Below are 13,146 nucleotides of genomic sequence, written 5' to 3'. Positions count from 1 at the left end.
ATAACGTCGATTGGTTAATAATTCAATCACGCCGTGTTCTACTATCATGTGCTGCAAGGAGCCACAGGAGCAGGGACCCCGGAGCCTTTGTAGAAGTGTGTGTGTGGGGGGGTGAGGGTGAGGGTGGGGGCAAGGCCAAAGTGGCGGAGGAATTAAAATAATTCTCAAATACCCTGCAGAGTAGAGCTGTCACCTAAATAGCCAGAATACACAGTGTCGCCACATTATCGTATTGAAGGTCTAATTATAGTACGGACAGATAAAAAAAAAAAAGACAACTTTAGTTCTCAACATTGCTGGGGGGAGGAGGAGATTTCCAGCCTATTCCCATCCCGAACTCGCAGGATCTGCAGCAGCACCCATTTCACCCCCTGCTTGGTCCGGGTCCCGGCCCCAGGGACTGCTTTGTCCGCAAGGCAGCAGCCACGTGAGGCGCCGCTCCTCCTGCAGGGGGAGCCCTCTCCTGCTGAGCCACCTCCGGCCAGCTGCCGAAGCCCCTGCAGTCAGGTTCCCTGGGGCCCTAATGCACAACACTTCCTTAGGGCTTAACCCCTTCCTGCCCGCGCTTCAGCCGGAGGGACAGGAGGCAGCTGGACTATGTTAGTGGCCAGCAGCGGCCTGGAGGCTTTAGCCACCTGGAGGCCCTGTGCGGGTGGGAAGGGATTGGAGCTGCTTCCAACCACAGGGGGAGAAGGGATGAGCTCTGACGGACCAGCTCATCCCTTCCCCCCTCCACCCTCACAGGGCCGAAAGGCTGCTGCTGGCCACATTCTGGGGAGACCCCACATGCCCCACCCACGTGTCGCCTCTATGATCATATCTTTCCCACAGCACATATGGGAAAAATGGGGGGGGCACGGGTCCCTGGCCCCCCCGGTTCCCCAGTGCACGGGAGACACATTCTCCTCACACGGGGGGCGCCTCCCCACCCCCGCACTGATCCACATGAAGGCTGCTCTGGCCTCCTGCATACCCCTTCTCCGGGATGCCCTGCTGCTTGCGAGATACCAGCCTGCGTTTAAACAGCTAGGCGGGGAGCAGGTGGGCAGGGGTCTATACTATCAAGCAGGAAAAGCATGTCTGTGTGTCTAGCCCGTCCTTCCTATGCCGTCCAGCTGGGTACGTTGCAAGTCCTTTGGGGCAGATTACCCCGGTGCGTGTTTCTCAAGCGTCCATGCTCTTACCTCCTTGAGCTTGGCTCGCTAAGGGAGCAGTCAGGAGCCCCTGCATCCCCCGCTGGCACTGCTAGCTCGCCAAGGCTAACCAGCCGTTTCCATCCCGTTACAGCTCATACATCTACCAGAAGCGCTGGGTGAAGCTAGATGCCGACTACCTCCGCTATTTTGATAGCGAAAAGGTGAGTGGGGAGGCAGGCTGGGCCAGTGGGTAGGGAGGGCGCTAGCCTGGCCCTTGAGAGCTCTGAGTTCAATGCCCCGCTCTGTCACAGACTTTCTGTGTGACCGTGAGCCAGCCACTTAGCCTTTCTGGGCCTCAGTTCTTCATCTGTACAGTGGGAATACCAGCCCCGCCCTGCCATGTGGAAGAGAAATGCATTAAAGGTTGTGCAGTGCTCAGATACTGCCATCGTGGGGCTGTGTAGGTACCTAATCTAGATTGCTTGTCTTTGAAATCTGCCACCCAGGGTGGGACTGACATGTGGTTTGGAGCTTCCCCCAGGGATGGGGACGTGCTCTTCTGGTTCGGGTTCCCCTCTGCTTTCTAGAAACCAGTACAGAGTGATAATAACTTGCATCGCACAGTTGGGCTGTGAACTAGAGCTCCCAAGCGAAGCAGCGCTAGGCCTGGTCAGAAGGTGGAAGGGAGACCCCCCTCTGCAGATCCAGGGTGATGTAAAGAGTAGTGTTGACGCTGCAGGCGGTGGCGTTCTTGTCTCTGAGTCAGCCCAGGATTGGCGCAGGGATTCTCATCTGCTTGTAGTCATGGAAGGTTCCACTTACTGCCAGAGTGGGTGTGGAATGCAGCCACCTCTGGGGTGGAAGGCAGTAGAAGTTTTTAACAGCGCACAGGAATGCTGGGCACTGCTTTAGTACAGGGAGTGGGTAAGGATACCCTGTCCAAGAGGGACTGAGGTTAACAGAATGGGGCTGACCCCCTTGCTCAGTGACGGTGCTGGGGGGGTCTCTCCGGACTATGGGTAGGGCTGATGTTGGCAGTGATGGGGCGCTCAGCCTCAGGTAGTGCTAGCACATGGGTGTTTCCTTGGGTCTGTTACCCTCCTGCTGCGTCTCTGGGGGGGTGGTTGTGACCCGTGTGACTCTGCTGCAGGACACGTACTCCAAGCGCTTCATTCCGGTGACCTCAATAGCCCGCGTGGCCAGCATCGGGGACCAGAAATTCGAGGTGATCACTAACAACAGGACCTTCGCCTTCCGGGCTGAGAGCGATGGTGAGTGCGGGGAGCCCTGCGGTGTCGCTCGTGGCGCGGGTTTCTCCAGGGCTGGCACCTGTAGGGTGGGGAGAAGGAAGCAGCGAATAGGAAAGCAGTGCTCCTCTTTCTCCCGCCTGCTTTGGGGAGCTGTTCAATAACTGAAACCCCTACGCTGGTGACGGGTAAGAGATGTGGGCGCTCTCAGTCCCTCTGTTCCCTTGTATGTTGCTCAGGCTGGGGTCCCCAGGGACAGGTGCTTCCCCCCCAGCCCTGTGGGGAGACCATTCCACAGCCTGGCGGACCCCACTGGCAGGGGAGGGTTCCCAGGAGTTAGCTGTCATTTCCCTTTACTCACTCCGGTCCCATTGCTCCTGGTTATTGCCCGCTGACCCCTCCGCCCCCCACCTCAGTAATCCCTCTCCCTCCTGATGATCATGCCCGGAAGATGGCACCACGCCCTCCCCACCCCTTCGCCCTCCTTTAGCTGAGCTTTGGCTCCGTCTTCTTCCAGCAAGTCACTCTCGGTCCAGACCAACGTCCAAAGCAGTTAAGAGCTTTGGGGGCAGTGACCGAATTTCCCGCTCTTTCCCCCTGCCTGGCCCCCCAGAAGAGATGGCGGGGGCAGCTTCCTGCTGAGCGGCGAGGGGCGCTGGAGGGGCACTCCCTGCCCGGCGGGTCGAGGCCGCTGCCTCTCTACGCGACCAGCCCTTGCTGCTCTGCAGAGCAAAGGGCCAAGCTGGAAATCCACGCTCTCGCCCCCCGGTGCCCCCGCATGTGTCCCCAGTGAGCGGGGGGGGGGGCCTCTGCCCAACGTGCGCACCAGCTTTGGAGCTCCTCCTCGGGTCTGAGGGCAGGCCCGGCTCCCAGCTGACCCTGAGCCCCGTCTGCCCTGCAGCGGATCGTAACGAGTGGATGAGGACCCTCCAGCAGATGGTGGACGAGCGGAAGTTCAAGGGCTTGAATAGGATATCCCTGTTCCAGCCGCCCACCGGCGCCTTGGACTCGGTGGACAAGTGCGGGCTGCTGGAGCTGCGGGGCTTTAAGAACAAGCTGTACGTGGTGGTGGCTGGAGATAAGGTTTTCCTGTACAAGAACGCTGAGGTCTGTATCCACGGAGGCTGTCTCCTTCCAGGGGTATTGAAATGCAACAGCTCAGACCCCTGCCAAGGGACGGGGGCTGGGGTCACGGCCCAACTCGAATCGCTTCTTACGCCCTTCTTTCTCCTCCCACTTCCCCCTCTTCCTTCATGCCATCCCCACTTCGCTCCTTGCCTGCTCCCGCCCTCCTCCCCTGCGTCTGCTCCCTCTGGGCCCTTTCCCTGGGGCCACCAAGAGAGTTTGTGAGCAAGGTTATTATGAGCCGTAGGAGCGGGAGCAGCTAGTGCCCGACCCTGGGTCCCCATTGTGCTGGGAGCTGCACATTCACAGGCTCGAACACTACGCGCGCGAACTGGACAAGGCAGGCAAAGCGTGCGGGACGGACGGCTCATTTTACACGTGGGCAGTGGAAGCAGCGGGTAGATGAAGGGTTGTGCCCGAGGTCCCGCAGGGAGTCAGGGCAGAGCAGGAAATGAACCCGGCTCTCCGGCCCAGCCCTTTGACCCCCGTAGTCCCATCCGTCCTCCAAGGAGGTGTTGGGAAGTGGGGATCAGACCAGGAGTTTAGTCCCTCAGCGCAGAGAGGTGTTGCCAGCTCTGCCCGTTACTTTGGGGTACGCTCATTTATTCGGGTTACTCTTCGGGAGGGGAAGGGGGTTCTGTAATTCTATCAATGTACTGCTTGTGTCACGTGTGTTCTCATACGGAGCTCTACTTCTCCCTGCTGCAAGTCCCTCCCAGTGGAGCTATCCTGCAGGACCTAGGCTCCCCAGGGCTGGGTTCTTCCAGGCCCAGGATCAGATGAACACACACATTAACAGAGCACATCTGAAAGGACTGGGTCAATCAGCACTCCCAAGCTGAGCCCTTATATATCCCTGGACTTAGCAGGCTGGGTCGAGCAGCACCTTCAAGCTGTCACCCTCATATGCCACATGTACCGCACCGGAATAGAGCATACCCACGCGGGCTGGGTCGAGCAGCACTTCCAAACTGTCACCCTCATATGTCCCAGGTTCCGCACGCCCCTATCCCCACTTTCATGTTACAATTGTCTGGTAGTGACCCACTTGATGAGCAAACCCCACAGGATTTTTGGGCGCTGCAGGGATCTTTTAGGTTAGGTACGAGGAGCGTTGCTGCAGAGCGAATGAGGAAACCAAAACACACCCCCGGAGGGGCGGGGGAGAGGGAGAGGGGAAGTGAGAGAGAGAGAAGCAACCAGCTTAACCATGAAAGTTATTTATTGCCGGTAATAACCATAGGGGAACCAAACAAACAAAACTGTTACAATATTAAATCTAACTTATATTTGATCATAAAAGTCAGGTTTAGAAAACTATAACTGATCACACAAGTCAGGGTCAGAAGGCTATACCGAGAGAGAGAGAGCTGGATTCTCACCACTCCGTGAAGCTTGAATCGATCAGGGGTCCCAGTGATGGTGGTAGCTGAGGGTCTGGAGTGCTGGAGACAGGCAGAGCCCCAGAACGATCAGTCAGGAGAAGATGAAGTCCCAGTGGAACTGATGCAGATTTTGGATCCAGGAACACTTTCCTGAGCATGGGTAGGGGTTTTTGTGGTTCAAGGGGGATCACTAGATTTGTTTATGTGTAAACAAGGGAGATACCAAAGTTGTTTTGTTCAGGCTAGACAATGGGAGCTGATCATTCCTGGCTTTGGGCGGTGTTCCTTGGAGGGAGCTCACAATGCACTTAGGGAGCTTCACTATTTTGGATACCAATAAAGGATTTATTCCTAGAATTGGTCTGATAACTCCTGAGCTGGGTGTGTGCAGGCGTGGGCTCATTAACATCTGGAGCAGAGATCCCCCATGATGCCGTGCTTCCCTGCTTTGCTGATCCCAGAGTTCCGTGTGGTTCTTGCCTTGGAATCTCTGTTCTCCATTCTGTATGCTAATGGAGATGCCTCCTTGTCCCATCTTCGATGCAAATGAGGCTAGGGGAGTTTCCTTAAACCTGTCACCCTTCTCCCAGGGGTTTAGGTATGTCTCCCACGGCCTTTTCATTGCTTTTTGTAAGTCTTTCTTCTGATCAGTTTTGGCTCAAGCAGAGGCTGTGGGGTGGAAAAGGTCTTTCATGAGTCAGACAGGCTGGGTACTGTGCCCTGGTTCCCCAAGAACACAGAGCTGCTAGGTAACAGAGGGGCGCAGGACCCGGGTACGAGTTGCGCTGGAGGTGGGAGTGCGAAGCGGCCATTTGCGGTGCCCCCCTGATGTGCCCTAGCCCTGCTCCCCTCCACCCTGTCTCACCAGGAGGGGAGAGTTGTCTGCAACGCGACTTGAAGGAATTCTGCAGACTGTGGTCTCTTTAAGCCTGGCACAGACTCTTCTACAAAGACCTCGCATGCCGCTCCTGAAAGGTGGACACGGCTTCATGGCACAGACCTTCCATCTGGGTCTGTCCAGTGCAACGAGTTCCCAGGTTTTAACGTCTGTCTTAGAATCATAGGACTGGACGGGACCTCAAGAGGTCATCTAGTCCAGTCCCCTGCACTGAGGCAGGGCTAAGTATTATCTAGACCATCCCTGACAGGTGTTTGTCCAACCTGCTCTTCAAAACCTCCAATGACGGAGATTCCACAACCTCCCTAGGCAATTTATTCCAGTGCTTAACCACCTTGACGGTTAGGAAGTTTTTCCTAATGTCCAACCTAAACCTCCCTCGCTGCAATTTAAGCCCATTACTTCTTGTCCTATCCTTAGCGGTTAAGAAGAAAATTTTTTCTCCCTCCTCCTTGTATCATCTTTTATGTACTTGAAAACTGTTATCATGTCCCCTCTCAGTCTTCTCTTCTCCAGACTAAACCACCCCAATGTTTTCAATCTTCCCTCATAGGTCATGTTTTCTAGACCTTATATCATTTTTGTTGCTCTTCTCTGGACTTTCTCCAGTTTGCCCACATCTTTCCTGAAATGTGTTACCCAGAACTGGACACAATACTCCAGATGAGGCCTAATCAGAGCGGAGTAGAGCGGAAGAATTCCTTCTCGTGTCTTGCTCACAACATATCTGTTAATGCATCCCAGAATGATGTTTGCTTTCTTGCAACAGTGTTCTGCTATTCACTCATATTCATCTTGCGTGCTTTGAGGTTGGCCTTCAAGGTGTCTGAGGATGTGTCAATCCTTAGAGCACTCAGTTGGCCATAGAGCACAGCTTTCGGTATATAGAAAACCTCCATGCGGCCCACGGATCTGACCCAGCGAAGTTGAGACCCGATGAGCATACTCCGGAAGCCAGAGATTGGACATCTCTCAAGGACTTCATGCTTAGTTCTATGGCAAACACACCATTAAAAATCCTTTGTAACCTCTAATTCAAGATACAGGAAAGAAGAACAAACAGTTAAAGCATTTGAAATGCAAAATATTAAGGAGCTTTTCTTTTAACCACAGCATTGTTCCCTTGCCCTTGAGCTGCAAAAAGTTTCTATAAGGAAAACTTCCTTGTTTGTCAGTCTTCGGAGATGGTATCAAAGACGGTAATAGCTGTCCTTGTGGGGGGAAAGAGACGAAGTCAGCTGAGATGGGCTGGAACTGCTGGTGCTAAAGTCCAGTCCTGTTTCCTAGACAACACAAGAGAGACACACAAAAGGGGAGAGAAAAAGAGCAGGAAAGAGAGAAAATGCAGCTTCTGTCTCTGGGCCTGACTCATTTGCAACCTCAGTGCTGGAAGGACGCAGGCCCAGCACATGGTCTTGGTCTTATCACCCACCCGGCAAACACGTACCAGCATCGGGCTTTGTACAGCATTGCTTTTATCTGCCTCATTCTGGTCCCAGGCTTGCAGCTGTGTTGCAAAATACAGTCTTGGCTACGCCCAGCTCTGATCAGACAGCATTAACAAGGAGAGGGATAGGAAAGAGAAGAAATAAGGGGAGGAAGGAAGAGGACACACGGGGGGCAGGGATGGGGGGGGTGTTTTACAAACTCTCACATCCCAGAAGGTGTTTGCTCTCGGCCCAGTGTGGTCAGGACATCTTGGGATCAGGACAACGAAGGCGGCCCAGTGGTGTTGTGATGGATCCTGGGGTCCCAGGAGACGGTGGGAGTGGCAGCCATGATGCTAAAGCTCACTCCAGTGATCGTTGGCAGATAGCTGCTAATTTGCCCCCAGACGCCGTTTCCTTTTCAGACCCCCAGAAGGGAGCGACGGGCGGAACGGCCCATCCCCTCATTATCTCGTACACCGATTCCGCCTCGTTTCCCACACACCAACTTCGTTCCACTGATTTCCAGTCCCGCGCTGCTCTTGTTTGAGCCGTTGATTTCTGGTCCCACGCTGCTCTGGTTTGCCAGGTGTGATCGTAACCCAGTGCTTGAGTTATAGCCGGAGGCCTTTCTTGGGTGGTCTCATTGGGTCCGTCTGTCTCCCTTTTGCACCTGATCCTATCGCCCTTTGTTGGTCCAGGTGATTGTGACCCTTCAGAAACTTTCAGGCGCTTTGCCCCAGTTGAGCTCCCAGTTAGGTTATCTGTGCAGGCCAGTCACCACGACACGCCTCCGGGGCTCGAGGGCCCCAGCAGCGACCATGGCACTGCCAGCACTGGGTGCGATAGGGCTGGTATTGGCGCCTGCAGGCTGGGTGCCCAGGGCTGGAGTGTGTGCACTGCCCCCTTCTCACTTGGCGGCTTCGCTCCCACATGCAGAACAGCCGTAGGTGCCTCTGGAGTGACATTGTGAGTCCCGTACTATTGGTTTTTAACCCTTTCCTGGCTGTTCTTGCCCCATCAGGATTATCGACAGGGGATCGGAATCACTTACATTGAGATGAATGTGGGGAATGTGAAGGACGTGGACAGAAGAGGATTTGATCTGACGACGCCTTACAGGATCTTCAGGTGAGGGGGGGGTCTAGGTGCCGTGCCCCACGGGTGCTGATCCCTCCCCCGCCGTACAGCACGGGTCTCTCCCCAGCCACTCTGTTCCCCCACACGGCTCTCTGGTGTCTTTCAGCTTCTCGGCAGACTCGGACCAGGAGAAGGACGAATGGGTGGAGGCCATGCAGCAGTCCATCGCCGAGGCCCTCTCCAACTCAGAGGTAGCGGAGAAGATCTGGTCGGTGGAGGCAAACCGGTTCTGCGCAGACTGCGGGTCGCCCAAACCCGACTGGGCCTCCGTCAACCTTTGTGTCGTCATCTGCAAGAGATGCGCAGGTACGGGCCGAGACCAGGTGGCGCGAGCCGTGGGGACGGTGGTGGGAGAGTGGCCCAGCTCCACAGCTGGGCCAGTGAGCTTAGAGCATGGTGCCTCCCTGGCTTCAGCAATGGCACTGGGCTTTGCCTCTTCCTCCATCACCCCGGACTGGGCCGATCCTTCTCACCCTCCTTAGGAATTGCCCGGCTAGGTCAGACTTGTGCCTGTCTCAGCCATTTTGGAGGCAGGGTCAGGAACCCCCCTAGTGGACACTTGTGGAATTGCCTCCTCCAGAGGGAGATTCTTCCTAACTCAGAAACAGGGACATCAGATTTTGGGCTGTAGTCCACGAAAGCTTATGCTCTAATAAATGTGTTAGTCTCTAAGGTGCCCCAAGTACTCCTGTTCTTTTTAGGGACATCAGAGTCCTTCTGACGCAGGATCCGTTCCGGGGCAGCTGCAGCCGGGTCCAGACAAGGCTGCTCATCGCCCAAGCGCATGTTCCGCTCGGGGCGGGGGCTCCAAAGTCACAGCGGGACTTCACTGAGCAACCCGCCAGCCGCAGCGGAGCCCTGAGGGGCCCTTTCTGGAGTGTCTGTCATTAAGCGTGTCCAGGCTTCTAAGTCTTGCCAGCCTAGCTGTGTTGGCTAGGAATGTGAAACCAATCACCCCCCTCACCGACACAGCTGGGCCGGCAGCTCCCCTGGTGGAGACACAGCTCTGCTGGCAGACGAGCACTTGTGTTGGCTTCAGGGAGCTGGCGGAGCGATGCATGCGCTGCCTCTCCACTAGGGGGCTCTGCTGGCAAAGCCGTACAAGAGTAGCTTTACCAGCAGAGGCCCTGTAGTGTAGACAAGCCCTGAGCGGATGGTATTAGTCCAGTTCCCAGTGGCCAAGGCGATGGGCTGGAGGTGACCCAGCGATGTAGATCTTGTTCCCACTCTACTCGCTGTGATTCTTTGGCAGTTGTCTGCATCAGAAAACCGCCACGGGTTGGAAAAACCAGGGAGACTGAAGTGTTCTCCTGTCTCGAGCGGCACCCTCCAGGGTAAAGTGGAGGCATGAAGGAGGGGGGAGGCTTACCCGGCACTTAGCAGGATAACTTCGCCGTACCTGATACCGTTATCCCCTTCTGCAGATGGGAAAACTGAGGCAGAGAGGCTACAGCACTAACCCGGGGCCACCGAGCAGAGCCACTGCTTGGCTGCCGAATTCCTGGCTCTCAGACTCATGCTCAGATCACGAGGCCGTGCTGCTGTCCCTAATGAGACGTTTGCTTTTGTTTGTCTGACCCACAGGAGAACATCGGGGGCTGGGGCCGAGCATCACCAAAGTGCGGAGCCTGAAGATGGACAGAAAGGTGTGGACGGAGGAGCTGATCGAGGTATCGGTGCAGATTCCCATTGGCTGGCTGGTGGAAAGGGGGCTCGTTCGTAGCCATCTGTGAAATCCAGCCCTTATTTGATACTCAGACGCTTGCGGGGCCTGTGGCAAACGGTACAGAGCCAGACTGGCTGGGTACCTGCTTCTGGGAAGTTCGAAACTGCCAGTTGAACCCAGGCGGGCTGATTCTGAGCTCCCGTACCCCTTGGCATCTGTATTCCCCGACGGACGCTGCTGTGACGTAGAATCCCCAGCTTTGCTTCTGTAGCTTCCACCCTCTGGAAACATTCCCTATTGCTCCCATGGGTCTGGAAATAAACCTGCCTCGATGCCTTCGTTCAGGGGGCGAGCGAGCCCGTGTCTGGGGCCGGGAGCCCGAATGCGCCTGGCTGCAGACAGCCGAGCTGGCGGATCAGTCACTGCTGAGGAGCTCGGGAGCGGGGCAAAGGGACGTAAGGCGTTAATAGCGCCCTGCACAGCTTTGTTTTGAAGGAGGAGAGGCCGAGCTGTCGGAGTCAGAAACAGCTGCACTGAGAGCAGTGGGAAAGGCGCTGATCCGGGCGCGGTGACGGCATCTGGAGTAACCGGAGCCTGGAGGGCGGGGGAGGCTGTGTTTTGTTCCTGCAGAAATACCGAGGATATGTTTTCAAGCAGCAAAGCCGGCTGAGGAGGGGACTAGTGGGCGAAAGAGGCCTTCCCCTCTCAGGGGCTGGTTCGGAATGGCTGGGGCTGGCCAGTGTCTCAGGGCACGTCTCCACTGGATCAGAGGTGTGACGGCTGCCTGCGTGACGTTCCCGAGCTAGCTTTACTGGAGCTTGGGGCACAAGCGGTGAAGCCGTGGCAGTGCAGGCTAGCCGTTGGACTTCATGTGCCCAGGGTCCCCTGTGCTGCCGCTTCACTGCTGTTGGTACCTGCTAGCGCGGGTGTGTGTTCGCATGTCGCTGTCACACCTCTCACTGCGGTGGAGACAGACCCTTAGCGCTGTCACTGCCCCGTGTGGCTGCCTGAGCTCTTGGCCTGCAGTAAGTTTTATGCTGCGCCCATCACCAAGCTCTTTGGCGGCCAGCGTGGAATAGATTGCTGGCTCTCAGACGGGCTCCTGGTGATCAGAGTAGGACAGGATTCTCGCCAGGAAGGAGTCTTGTTGTTCCCTGCCTCCTCGCACCCGCTCCCTGGATGTGGGCACCTCTCATAATCAGCCTCTACTTACAGTTCCCCGCCCAACTACCGGGGAACTGCTCCCACAGAGCCAGGCTTGGGTGGGACTGCAGGGAGCAAGTTTCTTCATGTGCGAAGAGCGAATGGGGGCTGCCGTCTCGAGCAGCGCTGACTGTGGATCAAGAGTGCAGCGCAAGTAGGAAGGACAAAACTGCAGGAGAGAGCGCAGTGTGCGTATGCATCTCCTCTGACAATCTGCACAGAGCGGGACACAACATGGCTGCCTCTCGCTCTGGGCAGGCAGCCGTGTGCTTGGCGAGTTCAGGAAGGGATTCCTGCACCCCCCTTGAATCATATTCAGGCCACCCATCGTTGTGTTCCCTGCAAACCCTAGACTCAGAGACTTTAAGGCCAGAAAGACCCATTGTGATCATCTAGTCTGACCCTCTACACATCGCAGGCCACAGAACCTCACCCATCCCACCTGCAATAGACCCAGAGCCTCTGGCAAGTTACTGACATCCTCCAACCCTCTCCGCACACCAGAAAGGACCGTACACTTCCAGCACATGGATCTGGCGGTGGGGTCTGACCGTGCACTCAAAACAGGCGGGAGCATGGAGGGAGCTGGCAGGGGGATGCAGACACCAGTCGATACCTAACGCCTGGATGCTCTCAATAAACATTCCCTGACACGAACAGAGCCAGCACTGCATTCTGAGAGCGCCGGCACCCAAGACGCCCCCGGCTGCCTCTTGCATCACCACCTGATCTGGTGCAGGGGCCATTTCGCTTCCCCATCCACCCCCCACCACGGTGACCTTGGCCCACCGAGGGGGTGACGGCTGAATGTGTTGCAGGGGGCTGCCCATTTGGGAGGGAGGGCCTGGCTCTGCGAAGCCCTGCATAGCTTGGGCCCTGGCTGTCTGTGAGAGCACCCTACGGTCAGCCAGCATGCCTGCGCCAACAGCCTCGGATCGAGGTGCTGGGAAAGGTCGTGCGTCTCCTCCCGTCCTCCCAGTCGCTGCACCTGTGACCTGGCAGGGTGTTCTCCACCCGGGGATCCTGCCTCGGCCTGAGACAGCTGCCGTCTCTTGACATTTGGACCTCGCTTCTGCTCGGTGGGAGGTAGGTCACTGGCTGCACAGGCCTCAGCATGGCTCTGCCTCCATCACACACCACAGAGACCCCTCTTTGGCTGTTCGGAGGCGAAACCAGACAGTCGTCGGCCTGCCTGAGTCATCCCCAGCAGGAGCCCGGCGCTCCCAGCCCCAGGCCGGCTGCTCCTCCTCGCCATCCAGTCAGACTCGGGGCCCCGCGCCAAGGAGCAGCCTTCCCCGCCCTTCTCCAGGACAATGGGATCTGGAAGCAAAGCGCGGCATGCTGGGAGATTCATCTGCTACCAGGGTGGCCAAAGCTGCTTGCAGCTCGGCCCGTGTCCACCCGGAGCCTGGCTGTGTCCGGCCTCTGCGTTCCAGACACCTCTCCCCTGCCCCAGAGTCAGATCCAGCCAGCGCCTGCTTCCCACGGCCACATCCTGAAAGTGCTTCCAGCTGCTCTCCCTAGCTGTGGGCGGCAGGTTTCTGCTCTCCCCGCTCTAAGGCTACGTTAACCCCCAGTGGTCCCCGCCATGTGACGTGCAGAGAAACCGGCTGACAGCAAAATGGGGATGTTCCCCCCGTAGATCTCACCCCCCTCCGTACTTCCCCAGCTCCCTCTCCCCCCCAGGGAGAGACCAGGACCACTCCACCACTGTCAGTTCCTTCTTATACCTTCTCCTCAGCTTCTAGTCCCTTCCCTCTCCCCGCTCTGATACTTGCTCTCGCCTTGTGAAGTGTTTAGCTGGGGTGATGATGGCGTTTTCTGTGCACTGCCCCTTTGAATTACAAAGGGCTCTGTTCACTGCGGAGTCAGGCAGCCATTTTGTGTCCAGGACAGTGCAGACAGTCAGACACACACAC

At 56.7% G+C, this 13,146-nt stretch overlaps 1 protein-coding gene across 16 annotated transcripts in view; it reads left to right on the top strand.

Annotated features, from left to right (window-relative positions):
- Positions 1-13,146, top strand: part of ARAP1 (ArfGAP with RhoGAP domain, ankyrin repeat and PH domain 1) — a 222,196-nt gene that overhangs the window by 157,021 nt on the left and 52,029 nt on the right. For all 16 annotated transcript variants that reach the window (XR_010597928.1, XR_010597926.1, XR_010597927.1 and 13 more), the window contains 6 exons: positions 1,288-1,357; positions 2,287-2,407; positions 3,285-3,490; positions 8,243-8,349; positions 8,465-8,664; positions 9,943-10,028. Coding sequence is in view for 8 of the 16 variants with exons in the window: in XM_065581836.1 (XP_065437908.1) it covers positions 1,288-1,357; positions 2,287-2,407; positions 3,285-3,490; positions 8,243-8,349; positions 8,465-8,664; positions 9,943-10,028 (790 nt within the window). In the remaining 8 variants the exon portion in view is untranslated. The remainder of the gene's footprint in view (positions 1-1,287; positions 1,358-2,286; positions 2,408-3,284; positions 3,491-8,242; positions 8,350-8,464; positions 8,665-9,942; positions 10,029-13,146) is intronic.

Source organism: Chrysemys picta, chromosome 1 (assembly GCF_011386835.1).
Source record: "Chrysemys picta bellii isolate R12L10 chromosome 1, ASM1138683v2, whole genome shotgun sequence".
NCBI lineage: Eukaryota > Metazoa > Chordata > Testudines > Emydidae > Chrysemys > Chrysemys picta.
Note: the sequence above shows the minus strand (reverse complement) of the source record. Positions and strands in the feature narration are given on the sequence as shown.